The sequence below is a fragment of the Engystomops pustulosus genome, chromosome 5 (assembly GCF_040894005.1).
Source record: "Engystomops pustulosus chromosome 5, aEngPut4.maternal, whole genome shotgun sequence".
Lineage (NCBI taxonomy): Eukaryota > Metazoa > Chordata > Amphibia > Anura > Leptodactylidae > Engystomops > Engystomops pustulosus.
Genome location: NC_092415.1, coordinates 57,857,965 through 57,884,121, shown reverse-complemented (window position 1 = coordinate 57,884,121; position 26,157 = coordinate 57,857,965). Strand labels below are relative to the sequence as shown.

The 26,157-nt window shown below is 41.8% G+C and overlaps 1 protein-coding gene across 1 annotated transcript; it reads left to right on the top strand.

Annotated features, from left to right (window-relative positions):
• Positions 1–3,291: 3,291 nt before the first annotated feature.
• On the top strand, positions 3,292–15,821 carry RIOK3 (RIO kinase 3). Its single transcript, XM_072152073.1, has 13 exons — positions 3,292–3,670; positions 6,120–6,241; positions 7,116–7,261; positions 7,338–7,445; positions 9,606–9,715; positions 9,978–10,121; positions 10,213–10,340; positions 10,655–10,837; positions 11,848–12,007; positions 12,488–12,568; positions 12,781–12,870; positions 14,571–14,678; positions 15,409–15,821. The coding sequence occupies exons 1-13, from the start codon at positions 3,632–3,634 to the stop codon at positions 15,514–15,516; spliced, it is 1,527 nt and encodes a 508-aa protein (XP_072008174.1). The 5' UTR covers positions 3,292–3,631; the 3' UTR covers positions 15,517–15,821.
• Positions 15,822–26,157: the final 10,336 nt, after the last annotated feature.

Genomic DNA, 26,157 nt, shown 5'->3' with positions numbered 1-26,157 from the left:
CTTTGGTTTGGATGCATTTCAAAAAACAACATGTGACTTGTCTGAACTGCAGGCTGCCTCCATCTTTGTGCTCATGTATAGCTCCTTCCTCTCACACTGATGTCAGCTCACCAGGCAGTGACCTCTGTGAAGAAGTAGGAGGGAGGAGTTGTACAGGAGCACAAAGGTGGGGGCCAAGGTCTGAGAAGTGAGTAACACAGACAAGGCACATATTGTTTTTTTAAATGCATCCAAACCAAAGCCCAACCCCTGTGACTACCTCAAGATTTTGTCAGGGTGCAAGGTAAGTTATAACACACAATTATATTGTAATGCAAATGCTTAGAAAAGGCACAAGGGCATATTAGCACTGCAGGTGTAATAAGCTTCTGCAACCTGTCTTTAGTGAAAATAAGGTCCCTGGTGACAGGTTCCCTTTAAACCTAAGTGTTTAGCTATCCTGTTCATGACACCATTATGAACAAAGGGGATGGTGGCTTGCTGTTTATGAACATATAACGGGTTCTGTGACATCCCCTTTTACAGCAAATGAGCCAGTAAATAGTCATGAACAGGGATGTGTAATAAAAGCACCATCTGTTTCTGGATGGGGAACAACTAAACTGTGGTAGCATCTCATGTAGTTTCAGGTCCTCTATGCAGTCGATAGTTACAGCGTCCTTCTGTAGACAATAGTCACTAGTTCCTTCTGTAGCTAATAGCCACAGGGCCTCTATGTAGCCAATAGCCACAGTGCCCTTCTGTAGCCAATATTCAAATGGCCACTTTGTAGCCAATGGTTAAAGGGCCCCTATGTAGCCAAAAGTCGTAGGGCTCCTATTTCAATAGTCCTATTTATCCACTAGTCACAGGCTCCTTATGTAGCAAATAGTCACAGGACTCATATTTAGCTAGTAATCACAGGACCCCTAGTTAGCCAATAGTCACAAGGCCCCTATTTAGCCAATAGTCACAGGGCCCCTATTTAGCCAATAGTCACACGGTGCCTATTTAGCCAGCAAACACAGGACCCCTAGTTAGCCAATAGTCACAAGGCCCCTATTTAGCCAATAGTCACAGGGCCCCTATTTAGCCAATAGTCACAGCACTCCAATTTAGCCAACAGTCACAGTCCCTTCTCCAATTTAACTGCACCTAATTATTTACTTACCTCTGCCGACTTCTGTGTCCACCACCCTTGCTTCTCACGGGACGGTTGTGGATGTAAGCGCAAGGGCCTGATGACATCATGCCACCACACTTCCTGGGTCAGAGCGTTACATGTGTAGGGCTGGACCCCCGGCCTTGTTGCACCTTTTGTCAATGGCATCTTTGTCTTAAAGACGCAGATGCCATTGAAGGTGTTACAGATTTTTATCTAGGACTCAAAACAGTCCTTCATGTTGTACAGGTGACTTTCAAATTAAATATTTCATGGCCCCCGGTACCAGGAGGAGAGAACAAACCCAAGACACACGTCAGTGTATGTAAAGATCTTCTCTCTTGTTTATTTCACAACCACAGTTGTATATCAAAAAAAGGACAGAAAGGTCATCAAAGAGGCGTGAATAGAATAATGCAATGATATTGGCCATAATTAATTCACCAGCACATTCGGTAAGACATTCTCCCAAACGGTTAATGAATTGTGCACTGTATTCCCAGACCTTGTTCTAATTTTCCCTGAGAAGAAAGAGATAAGCTGGCTCCAGAACCAAGATATATAGAACTAAAGAGGAAGGACAGACTGGATTCTCATTAAATGTCAAAGGGAATTAGCTGGCAGGCGAGCAAACAGGTTACATAAAATGAAGTTTGAATCATGACATTAACTGGACAGTGCTTGACCCCCGGCGTGACCCTTGGCTAATACTTAAAATGGCGGACAGTCCCTTATTCTGGGATTTCTTAAGTCAAGATGGCGTCCAAAACCAGTGCGATCTCCTTAAAGGGCACCTATCACCACAAATTTACTTATAAAGGTAGATTGTGTGGTAGGTGGATCAATGGGACATGAGGATAGCCCTTTTAAGGGCTAATCCTCACGTCCCCACACTTTTTTGATAACTTTTATTAGACATATATTCAAATTTACTTATGCGGCTACTGGGGCGTGGAGTAGCCGCATCTGAGGTTACACGAGGCGGCTACTCCACGCCCCGGTAGCCTCTTTTCCCCTCCTACTCACCCATCTTCGGCGCGCAGCGTAGAAGAGCAGGCCCGCGCCTGTTTCGGAGCAGTGACCGCGCAGGCGCGGGCCTGCTCTTCTGCGCATGCGCAGACGGTTGGATCGCCGGACGAGGGCGTGCAGCTACACGCCGAAGATGGGTGAGTAGGAGGGGAAAAGATGCTACCGGTGGTGGAGTAGCCGCCTCGTGTAACCTCAGATGCGGCTACTCCGCGCCCCAGTAGCCGCATAAGTAAATTTGAATATATGTCTAATAAAAGTTATCAAAAAAGTGTGGGGACGTGAGGATTAGCCCTTAAAAGGGCTATCCTCACGTCCCATTGATCTACCTACCACCCAATCTACCTTTATAGGTAGATTTGTGGTGGTAGGTTCCCTTTAACAAAGGTCAGCTTCCGGAATAGTACTCGAGCACATGGTTCTAGCCGCACCAAGTACTGTTGTTATTATGCGGGCAGAGGCTCCCCCAAAAAACACAAAGAATCTGCTTTTTTAATAGGGTCACCCATATTGTACTTGCCCTGGTTCCCCCCACTAATCTTTTTATACTTTACGCAAAACCTGAAAAGCAAAATTAAATTTTGCCCATTGACAGGACATGTTCAGACATGTCTACATGGAGATACACCACGTTATAGCAACAGGCTGCCAGAAACTGGTGACCTCACCAGGGCAAGTGCTGTCTTATCGTGACAAGACAACGTCACCAGTGTCCATAGTAACAACCTGTGACCGATTATCTCTTGCTGCTGAATCTAAGCCGTCCCCCATGCACGGCATCTCTCCAAGACTCGTACACTAGAGAGCCCATATGTATAGGCATATATTGTCTGCGCAGCCGCCATTTTATTGACGCCTTATAGATCCTCAAACTATGACATCGCTGTATAAACAAGCGCCTGCACAACGTGTCCTCGGCATACGAGGCTCCTCGCTATCTCTAAACATACTACTACTTATAGATGAACCGGACTAATGAATGATTTCTATGGAGGTTGTGGTGTGTGACGAACTATCTTAGGAGACACTAGGAGTGAGTTCACAGTGAGGACATTTTCCCTCTAGCGGCTGCAGTTGACATTCTTCGACGATGAGAGAACGTCACGTCACACGGATTTGACAGTCACGTGGAGTAGTTGAGAGGCGGGGCTAAATTTACCGTTCCCAGCAGGCATTGCGCTACTTGGTAAGACACCGGCAGCAGAGACGAGATTGAGTCCAGTGACAGTGACGGATACAGCGGAGAGTCCCGGATCTAAGGTCACCCCGCGCTTCTGATCGGCATCTAACGTCACCCCGCGCTCTACCGACTACAGCGGCCGCTACTGATCACTGACAAGTCCAGGCACATCCCGACCTTCCGCTCAGGACACGTACACCGGGCCAGCACCGTCCTCCACACCGACTGTAGTATCAGCCATCAGCCGTCTCCTAACCAGCACAAGCCCAAGCCTTTATGAGAAGATGGAGCAAGTGGGGATCATAACACCCGAGAGCCGGCCGGTAAGTGCCCCTCCCCCGCAATGTCCATGCCCATATACAGGCAGCGAGGGCGACCTACCGGGGCCCCCCTGCTCTTATGTCACAATGTAAAGGGGATCCTTGCATCACCTGACTGTTATACTGGAGCTGTTTAGATTGATCCCTAAGGGGAAATTATGTCACCACAGTTCGAAATATAAAAAAAAAACATAAAAACAACATAGAAATAAATACATCCACACTATTACACCAAGATAAAGTATCGTCTACGGCCCATGATCTGATTAGATGGGCAAGAATGACCTACAGTACTGTCCACTAGTTTTGGGTGGCGAAACCTCTTACTGAAAGTGTCCTGTAGTGCAGCATTAGACTGACAAAGTGAGTTCATGATTATTAACTATATCAGCAAACTTCAATAAAGTTCGATTAAAAAAAAAATGCATTTTATAATTTTGTTTGTTCTGACAAACTGGCTCCGTGTGCTTGTGGGATTTTCTGTGCTGCACCCAGAATCCCGGATCTAACATCGCCCAGCGCTCCTGATCGGCATCTATGGCCACCCCTTGACTTCCATTGGCCTTGGGTTTAAGAGTTGTGACACTAAGCTCTGAGACTAGTGGTCATGCTGGGTATTGCAGTTTGTCATGACCTAGTGTAAATCATATACAGGTCCCCACCCTCTATTATGACAGCTTACACCCTAGTGACATCTCTGCTCACAACTGGTTTACTGACTATGTTGGATACTTAGGTCTGTTGTATGTTTAGGATAAGTGCCTGGTCACTAGGGGAACAACCCCTGTACCTCACCTCTAGAGGTACAACCTATCTGATTGGAGCAATGGTCATTTTTACATTATGTAAGTCTGTACCTGTCCTATTGGCCTTAAAAGGAGCTGGCCCATTAATTCAAGGGGGTTTGGACCCCTAAGTAGTGAGCAATGATACTTTTCACTTGCCCGGCAGATAGGAGATACGTGGTGGTTGTGGGACTGCTGGACCTCACACCCAGGTTTCCTCCTGACTTAGTAAGTCATCCCATCACTGAACACTTACCTTCTGAACCAGGGCTATATAGTGTGGTGAGTTTCCCTGATCGTGATGTCACTACACAGCCATTATTTAGAAGGTTTCTCCTGTCCTGGAAAACTCCCTTTATGTCATTGTTGTCCTGTGACTCATCGCTGGTTTGTCTACAGTGAAGTTGTCACTGGAGACTTTTCAATAATCTATTGTTGAGATTTCACTTGGTTTACAACTGGTTTTTCTGCAATGATGTTAGTAATTAATTGAGTCACCTTTTATTAGAGGAGGTTACTGACGTCATAGTTTTTATTACATCTTAAAGGGATCTTCCAGGACTAGCCAATAGAAATATGGCATAAAGAATAACTATTGTCATCCAAGATGACAACATTTACAGCCCAATAATATCTAAAACTGGCCACTCCTATGGGACTAGGGACAGAGCTCTGGTAAAGGTAAACTTTGATCTAACTTGCTAGAAGTTTCACTATAAAAAAATTGATTTGGCAATGTGTACACTATTCTCTATGAGCCAGAAAAAGGGCTCCTGATGACAGGTTCCCTTTAATGGATAATGCAGAGAAAGCTATTAATAACAGATGTAGGGTTACATGGGATATAGAAATGTATAACTTCCCTTTTATTACTCTAGGGCAGGGGTGGTGGACTTTTGGCACGGGTGCCAGAGGTGGCACTCAGAACCCTTTCTGTGGGCACCCAGGTCTTTACCCCAACACAGAGTTAGATAATACTCGAGGCTTTCTCATGTGGTCCAATACAGCCCAGGAGTCGTCATGCTTGGCGCTATTTTAAAGTGACATCCTTGGGTGTCAGGACCACAAGTGGGTTTTGGTTGTAGCTTGAGCACTCTGTTTCCAAAAGGTTCGCCATCACTGCTGTAGGGCCTTTATAGACCAACTATAAAAACCTCCGTCTGAGCTAATCGCCTTATGACTGGCTCAAAGAGCAAAGATTTTTCTTGCTCCTCCTGCAGCTTTTCATGTTGTTTCAGGACTGCTTAGCACAGGTCCTACAGCCTGTGGATACACTAAAGGGTTATCTGGGCTATCGCTAGCTCCGCTGTTATGCCTGCCCCAATATCAGGGGAGACTGATACATTTTCACACACATTGATTCACTGTATTAGTATGGGAGCTCGTTTTATGTTATTGCTGCTTGAAATCTGCAATGTAAAGAAATTACCCTCTGATCAGGACAGGACAACCTTTTTACAAATCTATAATGATGTGAAGGCGGAAGTATTTGGAGAGAGAAAGATCTGGGCCGCCCCTCCCCAGCCGCTAGTAGCAATTTGTCACGTAAAAAGATGATTTCTGTAACATGGGAACCAGTTCCTTTCATTACTCAGTGACTTAGCCAAAAATCTAATGGAGTCGACCCTTCTCCATTTAGGTATAATCTACATGTTCCTCCCTTACAGAGCCCATGGGGGTTGCCTACAAAACCTGCAAACCAGTGCTCACTGGCAGATGTCATGAGTGAGGAGCTCGCCAGAGAACTTGAGCTTGAAGAAGAGTCCTGTGCGTTCCCACCTGAAGTAGTGTAAGTTACACATTCACTCTTGTGTCAGATCTACCTATTATTATCCTGTAATGGATGAAAGAAATAAACATAGAAAAGCTGTCCGCAGGCTAACTGTATCTTTGTTAATAACATTGATAGACTTTAAAGGAGATCTACCACCAGGATGAAGGATTGTAAACCAATCACACTGACATGCTGCTCTGTGCCCCATCTGGTAGGATCTGCTCTTCTTTTACCTTATTATGCCCTTGTTTTTAGAAAATAAAAGCCTATTAAAATTATGCAAATGAGCCATAGATGTTAAAGGGGTTTTTGCCACAAAGGAAAGTTAGGCCCTTTCCACGAGATAAGGCCTTACCTGCTGATCAGCGGGGGTCTCTGTGCTGACTGACCCGTCGCACTCCTCGGACTAATGGAGCAGATGGCCCTGCATGACCCCTCTGCTCCATTTAATCTCTATGGAGCTGCCGGAGATCTTGGAGCGTGACGCTCGGCAATTTCCATCAGCTTCATAGAGATTAATGGAGCAGAATGGCCATGCGCTGCTGTCTGCTCCATTAGTCTGACGAACCCCTCGTTTTTGCATTATGCGGAGGTCTCAGAAATGGATAGGGCCTAACTTTACTTTGTGGGAAAAAACGTTTAATCGTGCCTGGAGCCCCTCGGGCTCATTTGCATAATTTAAAGCCTTTTTTTCTTAAAAACAAGGCATGCAAAGTTAAAAGAAGAGCAGATCCTGCCAGAGGAGGGCATATACCAGTATGTCACTCTGCTTGGTTTACAATCCTTCATCCTGATGGTAGATGTCCTTTTAAAGGGGATATTTTTTATAGAGGTCATTAAGATGCAGGGATGCCCCTTTAATGTCTTCTCGATCTTTTTCCCACCCTAGTTCAGATGATGGACCTTTCCTAACAGCTGAGAATATTGATACGTCTAGCGATGAAGTACTGGCGCAGATGCTACAGATGCAGTTTGACAAGGAGTATGATGCTCAGCTGAGAAGAGAGGAGAAGAAGTTTAATGGTGACAGTAAAGGTACAGAGACCTAGCCACATGTGTATGAAGAGATGGGTTATTGACAGGCATTACAGCGGCTCTTTTTTTCTTTTAGTTTCAATATCTTTTGAAAACTATCGAAAGGTTCATCCTCTGGAAGAAAGTGAGAGTTCTGAAGATGAAGTGGATTGGCAGGACACCCGCCATGACCCTTACAAAGCTGGTAGGAGGCAATGCATTATAGGGACCTGTACTTGGCCCCTGTGAATTGTAACAACCAACAGCCAAAGTGGGGATAAAGAATGAGCAGGTGTGTTGGGTTTCAACACTTTTTGTTCATGTGGCAAACGAGCTTCCTCGAGAGATGTCTTGCATCCACCTCTCCTCTCTCCCACTGGAAAGAAACGTGGATGCTTGGCGTAGTCGTTGGACAGTTGTTGAGAGGAGGAAGTTATCAGGGAGGACAAACCACACTGATATCATGACAATGTGGGAATCCTACCCTCATCAGCAGGATAGAAGTGCTCTTATAAGATGTATGAGAGATCCCGGACCCACAGACCAGCCTGTATTTATCCTGCCTTAAAATATTAACACATTAGTTATGTAATCGTCTATGTCTGTTTAAGGACTTAACACTGCTGTTTTGGATTTGCTGCCTCTCTGGAGTTGAACCTGACTACTAATCTTTGTGGGGGGCAGAGTGTTTTATTTTTCAGTTAAAGAAATTGTCAATACAATAATTAACAAAACATTGCGTGACATATGAAAAAAGGAATGTGATGGGGGAAAAAATATTCTGTATAATTTGAAGTGGTTGTCTAAAGTTTCATTGTTATCCCCTATCCACAGGATTGGGGATAACAATCTGATCAGTATAATGGACCCCCACAGTTCACAAGAACGTGGGCGCCGTTCTCACTAAATGATGGAGTGACTGGTTGAGCATTGAGCCTTTCATTGTCTGGAGATAAGAGCGCATCATACCCCCCCCCCCCCCCCCCATAGACTGTGCATATGGTGGGGGCATGAAGATCCATCATCAGTCTAAGAAAAAAAAAATCTTTACTCTCCTTCCGGCTTCTTCTCCCTGACCCCAGAGCTCCATCTTCTCCTCTTCCCGCCCGGGCGCATCATTATGAAGCAGCGGTGTCACGCCAGTGTGACGTCACAGTATATGCGCCGCACCATAATGATGCGCCAGGCCCGAAGCGGAATGGACAGGAGCCGCAAGGCCGGGGAGAAGAAGTCAAAGGCAAGTATAGATGGACTTGTAAAGAGGGACTCTTCTACCCTAGGGCTTATACTCGGTTAATAATTTTTCCGAGTTTTTTTTTTTTTTGTGGTAAAATTAGGAGCCTCAGCTTAAATGTGAGTATTTACAGCATGAGGGAGAGTAATGATGCAGAGCGCACAGAGTCCGGGCCAGCATCCACATCTTCTACACTGTCTGGGAGATCTGGTCTGGACAGTAGTTGGGGTGGAGGGTTTCATGCAGTTAGGGAATGTACCGTATATACTCGAGTATAAGCCGACCCAAGCATAAGCCGAGGCAGCTAATTTTACCTCCAAAACTGGGAAAACCTATTGACTTGAGAATAAGCCGAGGATGGGAAATGCATTGGTCACAGCCTCCCCAGTATTAGCCTGCCGGACCCTGCCCCATAGTATATAGCCAGCACCTGCCCCCCAGTATATAGCCTGCCAGCCCCCTGCCCCAGTATATAGCCAGCAGCAGGGGAAGCCGGATTATAATTTTTACTATATTTTTTTACTCGAGTATAAGCCGAGTTTGGGTTTTCAGCACATTTTTTTGTGCTGAAAAACTAGGCTTATACTCGAGTATACATGGTAATTGGTTTTCCTAATAAATGGGATATAACAGCAGGTTTGAACTCCATCATTAAATTTATTTTTATGAACAGTACAAGATATATAGTAAGTCCTTAAGCTCTCACATCTGGGCACATGTAGGTTTGGATGCTGGTGGGGGCCCTAGTTGTGTCAACAGCCCATGGGACACTTAGGGCGCAGTCACATGGTGTGTTTTGGTTGGGTTTTACTTGCGTTTTGAAATTCATTACAACAGCTGAGGAGAGGTGATTTGTCAATAACATTACTGTTAACATTTGCAAAACGCAATGTTAATGAATGCGTTTTGTAAATGCAAATGTTTATAGCAATATAATTGGGCAAATCGCCTCTCCTCAGCTGTTCTAATGCGTCTTGAAACACAAGGAAAACTCAACCAAATTGCACCGTGTGACCGCGCCCTTAATCCGCCACTGGGCGGGGTACACTTGCTTAACCTGCCACACCATCATTTGGAACAATCTTTTGAATTTAGACATCTCTCTTACCTGACAATTAATTTTGTCTGTAGATAAGCCCTCCACAACACCAAAGAGAGGATTTACTGGAAGAGGCAAGGACATCACAACAAAACATGATGAAGTGGTTTGTGGCAGGAAGAACACTGCCCGCATGGAAAATGTAAGTATTTCCTTATTTTGCTCTGTTCATGGCCATTTTATTTTAATAAAGTATCTGATTGATGGGGGGGGATATTACACTTGGGCCCCCAGTGATCAGCTGATTCCAGCATCATTAGGTCATGGATTAGCTGGAGGATCCGTTTAATGATGCATTGTAGCAGAACATAAAAAAAAAATAATAATAAAAACAGCCGTCCGATGTCTTGTTTGTTGCAGTCCTCATATTGGCCTCTATGGTTGACTTAAATTTTCTCTTCTAGTTCACACCAGAGTTTCAGGTTGGGGATGGGATTGGAATGGACCTAAAACTGTCCAACCACGTTTTTAATGTATTGAAGCAACACTCCATTTCTGAGCAGCGCAAAAGTGCCAGAGTGCATGATAAGAAGGAGGTCTCCACCGCTGTAAGTAGGCCTGACTTCTACCCGACTTCTCTGTGCTCTACTGTTTTATTGCTGCTCTAATACATTACCTTTTATGTTGTTTGTGCCGCAGGAGAAAGTAGTGGACCCAAAGACAAGACTGCTGCTGTATAAGATGGTGAATGCTGGGATTCTGGAAACAGTCAATGGTTGTGTGGCCACTGGGAAGGAGTCCGTGGTTTTCCATGCAGATGGAGGACGGTATGTTATATCCTAAACTGAAGGAATGAATGATGATGATGACCTTTATGCTTGAAATGTAGATAGGCATATGATGTGATGAAACCTGGGGTGCACATGTGCCCTGCACCCTTCTTCTCTGTATTAAGTGATAAGCGCTTACACGCGTAGTCATTTTTTGTCTCCAAGATTACTTTACAGTTTTTTGGTTGACTCTGATGGAGAGTTATTGCAGTATTTGGTGGTTCCTTGAAGTGTTACTGTATGAGAATGTCCCCTCAGACAAAGGGTTGGGAATTAATGAAATATAAGACGCAATTCTATTTCCCTTTTAGTATGGAAGATCAAGAAGTGCCTGCTGAGTGTGCCATCAAGGTATTCAAGACCACCCTAAATGAGTTTAAGAATAGGGATAAATATATCAAAGACGACTACAGATTCAAGGATCGCTTCAGCAAGCTTAATCCACGTAAAGTCATCCGCATGTGGGCAGAAAAGGAAAAGCATAACTTAAAGAGGTAAGTCCTGATATAGGAAGAGAGGAAAAAATTGTGAGGGATTTGTCTAGAGCCAGGCGCCAAAAGTATGCACAAAATGGGGGAGAGAGATAATGGAGTGGAGTTGCAGCGTCAAACCCCGGGGCTGGATGTGGATCCAGATGTGTTGTGTAGAGATAGAGAAAAAACGGGGTCAAAGAGTTAGACGCGCTACATCCGAGGTGTATTATTGATTATTTTTATTGGAAATGTGACTACGCGTTTCAACGCCGTAATGGCGTCTTCATCAGGTCAAACACTGCAGTGAGTCCTGCGGTGTCTTAAGGCAGATGCTGTGCTGCCTAAAGGTCCAATCCGCTGCGTTCAGTGTGGCGGGGAAGAGGGCTGCGTGCTGTCACCGGCGCGGGATGGACTCATCCATCCATCCCGCGCCGGTGACAGCACGCAGCCCTCTTCCCCGCCACACTGAACGCAGCGGATTGGACCTTTAGGCAGCACAGCATCTGCCTTAAGACACCGCAGGACTCACTGCAGTGTTTGACCTGATGAAGACGCCATTACGGCGTTGAAACGCGTAGTCACATTTCCAATAAAAATAATCAATAATACACCTCGGATGTAGCGCGTCTAACTCTTTGACCCCGTTTTTTCTCTATCTCTACACAAGTCCTGATATAGTCATGGACAAATACATTGATGGCAACAGTTTGACAGCTGGTAGAAAAGGGCAAATACACCTCAGTTGTTTTGTACAGTAGCTGTCAGGCTACACACACAGATAGTGTTTGGCACTGTCTATCATGTGGTGTTTTCACAGTCCCATGTATTTAAATGGGTTCACAAACTGGGCCATGGAAACTTTATCTATTGCCATTGCACTTGAACGAGCTTCTTACATAGATTAAACTACAGAACTGTTGTTTGCAGTTCATAAAATTTACATGTTCATGTGCGGGTAGCCAGTGCATCTATTGCTATGCTATCTGCTGGTACATGTTGTTCATGATATATATTTCTTAATCTTTCTACAGAATGGCAAATGCTGGTATTCCTTGTCCAGAAGTTGTCCTTCTAAAGAAACACATCCTGGTTATGTCCTTTATCGGAAAGGATCAGATACCTGCACCCACACTGAAAGAGGCTAAGCTGAGCTTGGAAGACTTCAGAGCAGCCTACTACCAGGTTCTTAATGTAAGTAGCCAATTTACCTTCATATACAACCTTTTGCTATACTTGATACATTTCACATTGCTTGCTGGATAATGTCCATGATTTTGTAGTCAAATCTGCCCTATACTATACAATGTAATGCAAGTGAATGTGCTTCCGGTGTGGCTTCCTCAGGGGTATATGTCATGTATTTATATGTACATATAAAATAAGACATAACAGAGCAATAACATGGCCAGTTGAAACTATAAGAATGAGGGACCTGCTCCCAAGAGCTTACAATCTATGAGGATGAAGGAGTGACACAGAAGGTGCTTTTACCTCTACATACATGAATAGGTTTCAGGTTAAGCCATAGAGTAAGCACCCACCCGTACAAGTTCTCAAGTTTTCATTTCCACTCTTTCTACCTGGTGGTTTTTGAGCCTTTCATCAAATGTAGATTAGGTTTGTCTATGAAAAATAATCTCTAAGTTGTAATAATGATTGTTTCTTTTAAAGTTGATGAAGCAACTCTACGAGAAGTGCAATCTTATACACGCAGATCTGAGTGAATATAACATGCTGTGGCATGACGGGAAGGTAATTATACTTTGCTTCAGTAAAATGTGTTGCAATGAAACTAATGTAATATAAGTAGATGTTTAATTGGTGGTATGATTAAATATTTTGCATAAATTACTTGTGTTTACAGACTGATATTTCTAGCATAGACCAGGTTATCAATCTTGATTTACCAATAAACCAAAGCATAAAAGAAAGTGACTCAAATGTTCACTACTTTCTATTTACAGGTCTGGCTAATTGATGTGAGTCAGTCCGTGGAGCCCATGCACCCTCATGGATTGAAGTTTTTATACCGAGACTGTAGGAATGTTTCCCAGGTAAGGGAGGGCTGAGATCAAAGATCTTTGGATACTACATTGCTGTAATTTTATGGTTATTCTTATTTGAACCATTTAAGGCATATCCACATGTCCAGGTGATATATGCCCCATCTGTTAGGTTGTTTAGATTGTGAGCCCCATGGGGACAGGGACCAATTTGACATGCTTTGTGCAACGCTGCGTAATCTGTGTGCACTATATAAATAAAGATTTATTTTATTTTTATTCATCTCTGAAATCTAGATCTAGGGTAGAGGTTACTTATAACCCCAGCTGAGAAATGGCTTCTATTTTATGACACATAAATATATATACAGTATGTCAAAAATACCTGATAGGGGCAAAGCCCTACTCTGAGGCTGGCACCTATGGTCTGAACATAAGGTCTGTAGTCCTTTAATTTTATTTGATTTCTTGAATGGAGCAGTGGTCACATTGACCAGACGGCAAGATGGATAGAAGCACAGTGAGGTCTCTCAAAATGATTATCACAAGTCACATAATGGCCAAGAACAGTGTTATTGCTCATGTACATACACTAGAGCAGTGGTGGCAAACCTAAGGCACGTTTGCCAGAGGTGGCACTCAGACATTTCTGTGGGCACCCAGGCCTTCACCCCACATAGTTTTGCAAGATAGAACTAAAGGCTTTCTCCTGTGGTCCAATACAGCCCAGGACGTGCCATCCTCAGCGCTATTTTAAAGCGACATCCTTGGCTACCGAAGGAGCGAGAAGGTGTGGATAGAGATAGATTATCATTGAAGCTCCTGCTCTGGGTCCTCTTATTCTTCCTCTTCAGGGGGACCTGGAGAGAAGCTACTATCCAATCTTCATCATCTTTCTATTGTGTTGGTGAATTCAGGACACTAATGCGCTTTAAAACCTTAAGCCTTTACTTACTAAATTGTCATGTTGGCATTTTTGCAACCTATAAGTGGGTTTAGGTTGTAGCTTGGGCACTCTGTCTCCAAAAGGTTTGCCATCACTGCACTAGACTAACCATTTCTCCAAAAAGAAAATGGATTGCCCTGGATAATATAATATAAAAAAATTATATATATATTATATAAACAGGGTTAGCACTGATGCTATATTCACAACCTAAGGCTACATTCACACGGACGTATGAAAACGGACGTTCCCGTACCATACTGGTTTCTGTACGGGTTATATACGGCCACATTCATTTCGATGGATATGTATCCCGTTTATATTGCCGTTTTTGAGACCATAACGTACAGTACCGTATACTAGCTGTATAAAAATATACAGTATGTCCTATTTTCTCACGTATTTCAGTTCTGTATGCCCTAGAAGTCTATGGGGACGTATAAAATACGGGTTACATACGTGCTGCAATCGGATGAAAAATGTATGTGTATATGGGCTCATATGGCCTGTAAATATGGGACTGGAGAAATCATACGGGCGTGTGAATGTAGCCTAATACAGACCAGACACATCTGGGCCTTGGTATACTAACCTTGCCTGAGTTGCAAATATGGAAGTCGCTATGCAGGAGCGCTACTAAGATGCAGTCACTAAATTGGCAATGGACTTCTTTCTTGTAGTCATCTGATATGTATTTCTTTTCCAAAAAAAAAAACTAATGGAGAATTGTTGCTGCTTACAATGGTGAGCACAGAATGGACTGTGTCACATTAGTCATTATTTTTTCTTGTCTTTTCCTGTATAGTTCTTCCAGAAATGTGGTGTATCGGAGACGCCTAATGAACGCGCACTTTTTAATCTAGTGTCCGGACTAGATATTGCATCTGACAATCAAGCGGACTTTATGGCAGAGGTAAATCATCTAACTGTGGGGTTTTTTTTCTGAATTATTTTTCTGGAGCAGTGTAAGACTGGAGTTGTACATTAGACCATCTTTTAGTCGGTCTTGTTTACTATGGTGCACGGCTGAATTTTTCTCACCAACGAAATCTTCTGGTGCCCAAGGTAGCCAGAGAAGTCGGAAAACTGTCCGCAAATGGTCTGAGATGCATTTCAAATGTGGCGATATGCATTTCAAATGGAAATTGTATGAGAATTCTGGAAGAGACAGTTTGAATTATTACTGCTGGTCAATAGTCTGGATTGACTTTGGAGCTATAATATGGATTATGCCTTTGTCCAAATGCCTTAGGGCTGATGCTTGTGAAGTTACTGTGAGGGTCAGTTTTTCAGGTGCAGTTTTTGATGTCCAAACCAGAAGTGGAATAAAAAAAGGAGAGTAGCACCTCTCAATTATTTGTTCTCGCTCATTTTGATCCGCAACTGCTTCTGGCATCAAAACTCCATCTTAAAGTCTGAACATATCAACAACGCCATTCAGTTCAGCAAAAAAAGATATACTGATATATACTGGCTCAATGGAGGCCAGAACACAACTTGGTTCACCACCCAGTTAATAGTGAACTAATGAAACATTTTAACATCACATACAGTATATTGTGCCAAACACACCCTGCAGTGGGAACTTACCCTTTTAAAAAAAGTAAATGTGAAAAGTAAAAGATCTTCCTTTTTGTCTTCAGATTGAAGCTTTGGAAAAAACAAATGAAGATCATGTCCAGAATCATAGAAAGAAGATTTCGATGTACCAAAAAGATGAAGACGGCCCTCCACCAATTTTTGATGACTAACCCCAATATTACATTGGAGTTTAAATAAAAGCAAAAAATAAAGTTGAATAAAACAACTAGCCAGCTGTGATCCCACAGCATCAGCGCAGAGGTTACTGTCCCAGCCTAATGCAGGTTGGAAGAGCTGAACCAGATCAGTGTGCACCCTCCAGAGCAAAACTCCTGATCATGTTTTTAACCCATGGTGTGAACACAAAGCGAGACTGAAACACAAGCAGTGAAAAGTGCCTTGTGTGTTTAAAAAAAAAAAAAAAAAAGTTTAGCTTAATTGCTTATAAATGCTTGAAATTTGGTGTTGAATTAAAGGGATGAATAGAGTGTTGTTTATTTAGGGTGGTTCACAAAAACTCTTTTATTGAAAGGAGATAATTGATGGAGTCTTTTACCTATGACCAGACATGAATTCATTGTCCTCCAAGTAACCTGAACTAGAAGGATATTCTTTATATCTAGATTAGTTACCTGCAATAATAGTGGAATGTGATGTAATGTGTAAAAGCAGGGACAATAGGCTGTCATTATATTATACCGTGTCACGCTTTCTTATATTCGGTATGCTTCAATAATTGTGTGGACTAATTTTAAAGGCTTGTAGTAATGAATCAAAAATAAAAGTCTTGAGTCTTAATAAAATGATTTTGTCTTATGTTTTTGGTATGATTGGTTCCTCCAGAGTGTTTATTATACAAGGCTAATATACGCTAATGCATTTAGATAGTGGGGGAATGGCATATTACTGAGCTAAACATATGGAAAGGGTGATGTTGTGAGCAATACTTGGGTAGTATTTTGGACATGAAGGGATAACTCTGTCGGCCAGTATATCAGCGCAGTATATGTTGCATCCAGCAAGAAATGTTGGATAAAATAGAGCAACAAACTGCACTTTTTTTTATCCTGTAGGCCAGTGATGGCGAACCTTTTAGAGACCGAGTGCCCAAACTACAACCAAGACCCACTTATTTATTGAAAAGTGCCAACACAGAAATTTTACTTGTGATTTATACTCCCTGCTCAATCACAACACCTTCCCACTCCTCCAGTAGTCCCGGGTAGCGCTGTCACTTTACAATAGCTCTGTGCACAGCAAGTCCTGGGCTGTCTGGGACTGCAGGAAGATACCTGGAGTTATCTCTGGTGATGGCCTGAGTGCCCACTGAAAGGGCTCCGAGTGCCACCTCCGGCACCAGTGCCATAGGTTCGCCACCGCTGCTGTAGGCCATAAGAGGCTATGGGTGCCGGATTTCGCTGTATGGCATCCACCCATGGCCTCCTCTCAGCGTACCCTGTGGGAATTTATCCAGCACATCCCAGTAAGTCCCAGTAAATCGCTGTGCTGCAGATGCACCATTAATGGGAACCCGTTATCACTAATAGGAGGGATAGTGAGGGGGACAATACTTCCAACTGACACGTTTTGAGAGAACACTGTCCTTATTCATAGCTTATAGGCTACATAGACTACAAGTAAGTATAGCGTTCTGTCCGAAACCGTTCAGCTGGATTGATGCCTTCTATCTTGCCCTTTATGTTTTTGTATGAACTATATGTGATTTTTTTTGGAACTTTTACTTATCGGTGATGGAATGTCTTTCTAAATTCTTGCAAACTTTTTAAGTTTTTACCTTTCACCATGTAATGATTTCCAAAATGTAATAAATGACAAACTGGCGCAGAGCGAATGAGGTATGAATTGCACATGGATATGATGAATTGCCTTAGCTGGTATAAATCTGTGTGCCCCCTACTGACAAGTGTCTACCTGCGCCAAAGAGTACCAAAGAGGTTTTTTTTTTTTTTTTTTTTTTTTTTTTGACAACTGGATACAAACTACCAAACACCAACCTGTGGGTTTTGAAGGTCTAAGTGTGGATATCTCCGTAATTTGTCTCCTAACCATGAGTGTAGTTGCGTCTGCCAAAAAGATCCCTTTGGTTGTTTGTTGTGTAATCGTCCGTCCGAAGATGCTCAGATTTAATAATCGCTGCTGTAAATCCCCAGGATTAACACCCCGTGACAGAGCTATTCATTGTGACAGGTCAGCATGGAACCACGCCGGCAGCTTCGCTGAAACTGTATGTCAGACGTACTGGTGACGTCAACTTAAGTACAGGGAGTTCAGTGGGACAAGAGACCTCCACCAATGTGTTCTCAAAAGCTTTGGCTTCTTCCTAAGGGCGCGTTCACACGTTCCGCTTATGAACGCGACGCTAGCGCACAGTGGGCGGGGCTCGGGCCGATCGCATATGCGTTTCCCGGGAAACGCACGCGATTAATAACCCGATCGCATGCGTTTCTCTGGAAACGCATATGCGATCGCCCCAAACTCCGCCCCCTGTGCGCTAGCGTCGTGTTATGAACGCGGCGCTAGCGGAACGTGTGAACGCGCCCTCAGGGCTAGGAATGATCAGTAATGATTTCCATCCCTGTTTGTTTCCCTTATTACAGAGGAGGGTAATGAAAATAAACAGACGACCCCTAGTGAGAAAACTACAGACTAACAAAACCAAGCGTCAAAGCTGAAGAGCTAACATCGCCTCAGGTTTTAAAGGGAACCTGTCATCAGCATTGTCAAGCAGTGTGACTCCATTGTGTTATTGTTTCTTTTATGTCCCAGTGTGGTGGCATGTTATATAGTTTTCTCGTTTTGTTTGCTATAGCATGCTAAGCGTCTTATCTTGAAGTTGTATGAGTGCCGCCAGCATTGCTGCAGGACGGAGTTCATCCTGCGAAAACTTGAGCAGATAATCCAGCTCACCTGGTGATGCACAGTTTCAAAGGTTGAAGTGCTGACAGCATGTCCAAATGAAGAAATTTGCAAAGAATTAACCAGCAAGTCCACTGGGCTAAAATGTAAAAACCCTTTTTTTTTTTTTCTTCTTCTTTATAAAACCAGTAACGGACAAAATGGCGTATTTACAGAGTAGTGGGTCCACACACATTGCACAAATCAAGTCATTCCAACTCTTAACCCCTTAAGGACGCACAGTTTTTTTTTGCTCATTTCTCGCTCTCCACCTTCAAAAATCCATAACTTTTTTATTTTTCCGTGTACAGACCTGTGTGAGGGCTTATTTTGTGCGTAACAAATTTTACTTTCCCGTGATGTTATTTATTATAACATGCCCTGTACTGGGAAGCAGGAAAAAAATTCCAAATGTGGAAAAATTAGAAGAAAAAAAACGACTTTCACTCTGCGCTCCAAATAACACCTCTACTTTATTCTTTGGCTCGATACGATCGCGGTGATACCAAATGTATTTGCCAGGTACCAGGTTTTATTGCGTTTTAATACGTTTTCAAAAATTAAACGAATTTGTACAAAAAAGGAAAAAAAAAAAGTGCCATCTTTATGAGCATGCTCTATCTTTCCCTGTGTCTGCGGTCCAGCGGCCGGCGGGCATACCGCCATGTGAATGCACCGTGAGGGAGATTTATTATTAGTGTCTGAGAGCAGAACTGTTTTAGTTGCACATGGCAACCAATCAGAGCTCAGCTTTCATTCTCCTACAGCTGTTTATAAAATTATAACTGAGCTCTTACTGGTTTCCATGGGCAACTACAACGATTTTACCTCAGACACTTCTGATAAATCCCCGCATATGACTATATTCACACTGCATAGTGTATTTGCCATATCCTGGTGGAACAAAAGAGCAGTATTATGTTTGTAAGAAAGTAGAGGAGATATTGATGAAAAAAATCGCACACTTTAGTATTGTCATCTTAAATGTGTGCGCCAGGTTGGGAACATATCAACATTTAGGAAAGGATGGGGTATTTCCACTATGACTCCAATAAGGGATGTGATTTCAATTAGGGAAGTGACATTTGTGATTCATATGTCCATCATTCGCTTGTTGGATGAGGAACTTCACCCGCTGATGCCATATGGGCCACAAAACAGCAGACCATGGTTCCAGCTTAACAGCAGACATCTCAAGAAAACAGGGGTAATTTTTAAAGCAACATAAATGCCCTGATATACAGGCAGTCCCCGGGTTACGTACAAAATAGGGTCTGCAGGTTTGTTCTTAAGTTGAATTTGTATGTAAGTCGAAACTGTATATTTTATAATTGTAGATCCAGACAAAAACATTTTTGGCCCCAGTGACAATTGGAGTTAAAACATTTTTTGCTGTAATAGGACCAAGGATGATGAATAAAGCTTCATTACAGACACCTTACAGCTGATTATTGCAATCTGGGACTATAGCAAAGCATTCAGAAAGCTTCACCAGAAGTTAGAGGGGTCTGTCTGTAACTATGGGTTGTCTGTAAGTCGGGTGTCCTTAAGTAGGGGAAGGAAAGGGGCAAGATATTGCTTCATTTCACTTCTCCCCACCATTACCTAAAATTCCTGGATCCAGGACTCTAGCCATATATGTAATATATGTAATCAATTTCACTAGTGGGCACCCCAGGCCGACACTGCCATATCCTGTACCCACCTGGCTTTCATAATGTCACACTTTAGTAATCTTTAAAAGATTTCACTCAGCAGTAGCAGATTTATGATGATGTACTTGGCCTACAGTATGGGACATCCTATCGGATAGGAAATGATTTTGAAAATCAATTGTTTTCCAGTGGTTAAAAAAAAATATCAAAAAGAAAAAGTCAAGAATTTTAGGCATAATACAATTAATTAATTATTGCTCTAGGAGTAGAAGCAGCTCCTTCTAGTGGTGAAAAGAAGAATACATGGTTACAATGTAGTGGTTTTCATCTGAAGTTGCTGAGTAATCTAAGGTAAAATTGGAATCTGTAAATGTATGATTTTGATAACCTGGTGAAAAAAAATGATTACACAAATAGTTAAGCAAAAATAAGTTTCTTTACTTCAAACATTTCAACACATAAATTCAAAGTGTTTTTTCTGTTCCATAGTAGAAGACATCATAGTAGATACAGTTTCTCAAATTCAGCTTGTCACTATGATAACTGGGATCTGATGAGTCTATTCCATATTCATGGTATCTTATGCATCGTACTTTCATCGATTTGAATATACTCAATAAAATTTAGACTCACGATTTTAACTGGATCCCAGGGCAGAGACACTAACTTCCTTAGACGCCGAGCAGCGGTCTCGTAAGCGCCATGTTAGCTGTGACGTTTCGAGGGACACGCCCCCTTCCTCAGACATGACTCGCTCTCTACCATTCACGTAAGTTATAGTCACCGAAACCGGAACCTCTTAAACATACACCTTGATACACACAAATAATTAAAAACATTACATCTGTTATATGTTATATACAGCTTAGCTATTAGATATTTCTCTCATAGGAAGATATTAAAGTTGCAATCTTCATTTAACCCTTTCGGGCTTTTTGTCTCCAACTTACAGATCCAATACACCTCTCTTTGTAAAAGGCGTTTCCTTATTTGATCTCTATCATTTCCAATTACCTCTTCTAGCACCATCCATCTCAATTCTGATACTTGATGTCTACATTCTTTAAAATGTCGCGCAACTGTAGTTTCCCCATATTTTTTCTTTTCTAATGTATCTCTAGCTGTTTCTATTTCTTGTTTCCCATATGTTCTGATAGCTGACCGATGTTCATTCACTCGAATTTTAATTTGCCTTGAAGTTTGCCCTACGTACATTTTGCCACAAGGGCATTTTAGTGCATAGATTACGTTTTTACTATTACATGAATGCCAGCCTTTAATTTCTATATTTGTGCCATACAATGGGTGTGATACTTTTTCACCTTTAATAATCGAGTTACAATTTTGGCATGACAGACATGCATGAGTTCCATTTTTCCTAGCCTGTAAAAATTGTTGTCTGTTCTGTTTATTTTTACAGATATCTGCACGTATTAAACGATTGGCAAGTGATTTGCCTTTCTTGTAAACAAATCTAGGTTTACACTTAAACAAATTACCATACTGTGGATCGTATTTTAACATACTCCAATGTTTTAGAATAACCTTTTTGATCATTGAAGAGTGATTGTCATATGTAGATATAAATAAGTGATCTCTGTCTTTTTTCTGATGGACCTTCGTTTGTCTAAGTTTTTTCCAATCTTCCTGTGCTACTTGTTCCCTTACTTTAATAAGTTCTTTTCTACTATAACCTTTTTCCACAAATTTATCCATCATTTTTTTACTATGTATATCATATTCTATGTCATCATTACAGATGCGACGCGTTCTTAAGAATTGACCTTTAGGGATCCCCCTAAAGGTTCCTGGATGGTGGAAACTCGATCTGTTTAAAAGGTTATTTTTATCTGTTGGTTTAGAGTGCAGCGTTGTGACAAGTTTGCCTTCCTTCAGTATCACGTTAACATCAAGATATTGTATATTAGTGGAACTATATTCAGCCGATAGCTCTATCAATGGATGACATTGATTCAGATATTGTACCCATTCCTTTAGTTCGGATTCTGTACCCCCCCACGCGACAAACACATCGTCCACATAGCGTAGCCAGAGGACGACGTGTTTGCCAAGCGGGTGTGTGAACAGGGTCCTATCCTCAAAAGCAGACATAAAAATGTTAGCGAAACTAGGGGCAACAGGGGACCCCATCGAGGTCCCCTGTAGTTGTAAATAATATTCTGTTCCAAATCTAAAGTAGTTTTTTTTAAGTATTATTTCCAGTAATGTCACAAGAAAACCTATCATAGAATTAGACAGCATAGGATTGTCACATAATTTTTCTCTAACGGCATGTATGCCCTCATCGGTCGGAATATTTGTGTACAGACTCTTGACGTCCATAGTGCACAAAATTTGTACACCACTGAGGTCAAGAGTCTGCACACCCCTTAAAAATTCACTTGTGTCTTTCAGGCATCTTGGTAGTTTCTGTACTATAGGTTGTAGGAAGCTGTCTACATAGATAGCCAAGGGGTATAATAGGGACTCAATCCCCGAGACTATTGGACGTCCCGGGGGAGTGTCTAATTTTTTATGTATTTTAGGGAGTAGATACAGTATTGGTACCCTTGGATAGCTACTAGTCAGACTTCCTTTAACTAATTCAGTTATTATTGCAGAAGTAACGGCGTCTAGCACTTGGTCGATTTCTTTTTTAAAAATATTAGTAGGGTCTCCATTTAGTTTTCTGTAAACATTAATATCAGCTAGTTGGTTTAGTGCTTCATTAGTGTAAGCTGTTTTATCCCAAATAACTGTTGCCCCTCCTTTGTCCGCTCTTTTAAGGACTATACTTTCATCATTTGCCAAATCTTTAAGTGCTTTGAATTCTGCTCTAGATAAATTATGTTTTTTCTTTTGTACATTATCCCATTTTTCATAAATTTCCTGTATCACTACCTGTTGGAAGCTATCGAAAATTGAGGAAGTTACATCTGGGTCAAATGTACTACGTTCCCTGATTTTATTAGGGATAATTTCTTTTTCTCTACTTTGTAATTTTTTATCCTTAAAAAACATATTCAATCTTAAGCTTCTACAAAATTTATAAAAATCAACAGTAAAGTCAAATTTTTGTGTCTCATGCGTTGGTACAAAACCCAGTCCTTTATTGAGGACATTGGGGCACATTTACTTACCCGGTCCAGTCGCGATCCAGCGGCGCGTTCTCTGCACAGGATTCGGGTCCGGCTGGGATTTAAGAAGGTAGTTCCTCCGCCGTCCACCAGGTGGCGCTGCTGCGCCGAAAATAATCTTAACGCCCCGGAATGCACCATCCCATAGCAGGTGAAGGTGAGCGCTTCCCAAGCGACACATTTCGGTTTTTAAATGCGGCGGTTTTTCCGAATACGTCGGGTTTTCGTTCGGCCACGCCCTCCCCGATTTCTGTCGCGCGCATGCCGGCCCCGATGCGCCACAATCCGATCGCGTGCGCCAAAAACCCGGGGCAATTCATGTACAAGCGGCGCAAATCGGAAATATTCGGGTAACACGTCGGGAAAACGCGAATCGGGCCGTTAGTAAATGACCCCCATTGATTTCTGTTTGTGTTAATACTTTATTCGAGATATTAACCACCAAATTCATTTCTTCTTTGTTCTCTTCTTGTTGGATAAGTCCCTGTTCCCTCTCTCTGTTGTTGATTCTTGAGATGAACTTGTCGCTGTGTTTTCGTCTTTGTTTCTCTCTAAAAAATTCTTTTGGGAGGAACGTAGTTTCATTCGATCATTTCTTTTTGTATTTTGGTCATCACTCTCGGATGTTCCTTGATCTGTACTGGTATCCCGTTTCTTCCGTAATGCATATAGGCGTCTGGTTTCTTTTCTTTCCTCAGACCAGGTATAGACTCTATTGTTTAAATAGTCCTGCATATCTCGGTGAAATTTCTGTAACTTTCCTTCTAGGGTAGTAGTTCTTTGTTCATCGATCATGTTTCGGATAGTTTCCATAGTAGATGTATATTCGCTCTCCCCTTTCTCCTTTTTGAAATCATTTTCAATATTTGCAATTTCTTCCTGTAAGTTCTTAATTGCTTTTTGAAGATGTTGTATTGTGAGTAGTATTAGATCAAGGGAATAGCGATTGCTAATGGCAAACCATCTTTGTAAGTACATCTGATCTTCTTTCAGGAAGATTGGTCGTAGGGGACTGCGCATTCCTCGTGGTATTCTTTTGACTTTAACATATTCTGTGAGAGTAGAGGCATGAAGTTGTAGACTAGTTTCTTTCTTTTTAAGTTGTTCTAGTTTTTTGGAAAAATTCAATTTGGAGTCTCTTTTGGCTTGATCTAACGTTAAGCCAGCTGTTTCTGCTGATTGCAAAATTGACTCACGTTCAGCGTCCGTGAGTGAGTAGGTCTCTGCCCTGTTTTCAGTGATACAAGCTAATTCTTCAAATGACATTTTCGTTCTCCACTCCTATTAGAGGAAATCAACTTCACAAGGATAAAAAATAGTATGTGGAGTATTATAGTAACTTTAGAAATAGTGGTCTAGGGCGGGGGAACCTCCTTTTCTCCCATACAAACGCATTCCATGAACAATGTCCAATATAATGACCACACAAATAGTTAAGCAAAAATAAGTTTCTTTACTTCAAACATTTCAACACATAAATTCAAAGTGTTTTTTCTGTTCCATAGTAGAAGACATCATAGTAGATACAGTTTCTCAAATTCAGCTTGTCACTATGATAACTGGGATCTGATGAGTCTATTCCATATTCATGGTATCTTATGCATCGTACTTTCATCGATTTGAATATACTCAATAAAATTTAGACTCACGATTTTAACTGGATCCCAGGGCAGAGACACTAACTTCCTTAGACGCCGAGCAGCGGTCTCGTAAGCGCCATGTTAGCTGTGACGTTTCGAGGGACACGCCCCCTTCCTCAGACATGACTCGCTCTCTACCATTCACGTAAGTTATAGTCACCGAAACCGGAACCTCTTAAACATACACCTTGATACACACAAATAATTAAAAACATTACATCTGTTATATGTTATATACAGCTTAGCTATTAGATATTTCTCTCATAGGAAGATATTAAAGTTGCAATCTTCATTTAACCCTTTCGGGCTTTTTGTCTCCAACTTACAGATCCAATACACCTCTCTTTGTAAAAGGCGTTTCCTTATTTGATCTCTATCATTTCCAATTACCTCTTCTAGCACCATCCATCTCAATTCTGATACTTGATGTCTACATTCTTTAAAATGTCGCGCAACTGTAGTTTCCCCATATTTTTTCTTTTCTAATGTATCTCTAGCTGTTTCTATTTCTTGTTTCCCATATGTTCTGATAGCTGACCGATGTTCATTCACTCGAATTTTAATTTGCCTTGAAGTTTGCCCTACGTACATTTTGCCACAAGGGCATTTTAGTGCATAGATTACGTTTTTACTATTACATGAATGCCAGCCTTTAATTTCTATATTTGTGCCATACAATGGGTGTGATACTTTTTCACCTTTAATAATCGAGTTACAATTTTGGCATGACAGACATGCATGAGTTCCATTTTTCCTAGCCTGTAAAAATTGTTGTCTGTTCTGTTTATTTTTACAGATATCTGCACGTATTAAACGATTGGCAAGTGATTTGCCTTTCTTGTAAACAAATCTAGGTTTACACTTAAACAAATTACCATACTGTGGATCGTATTTTAACATACTCCAATGTTTTAGAATAACCTTTTTGATCATTGAAGAGTGATTGTCATATGTAGATATAAATAAGTGATCTCTGTCTTTTTTCTGATGGACCTTCGTTTGTCTAAGTTTTTTCCAATCTTCCTGTGCTACTTGTTCCCTTACTTTAATAAGTTCTTTTCTACTATAACCTTTTTCCACAAATTTATCCATCATTTTTTTACTATGTATATCATATTCTATGTCATCATTACAGATGCGACGCGTTCTTAAGAATTGACCTTTAGGGATCCCCCTAAAGGTTCCTGGATGGTGGAAACTCGATCTGTTTAAAAGGTTATTTTTATCTGTTGGTTTAGAGTGCAGCGTTGTGACAAGTTTGCCTTCCTTCAGTATCACGTTAACATCAAGATATTGTATATTAGTGGAACTATATTCAGCCGATAGCTCTATCAATGGATGACATTGATTCAGATATTGTACCCATTCCTTTAGTTCGGATTCTGTACCCCCCCACGCGACAAACACATCGTCCACATAGCGTAGCCAGAGGACGACGTGTTTGCCAAGCGGGTGTGTGAACA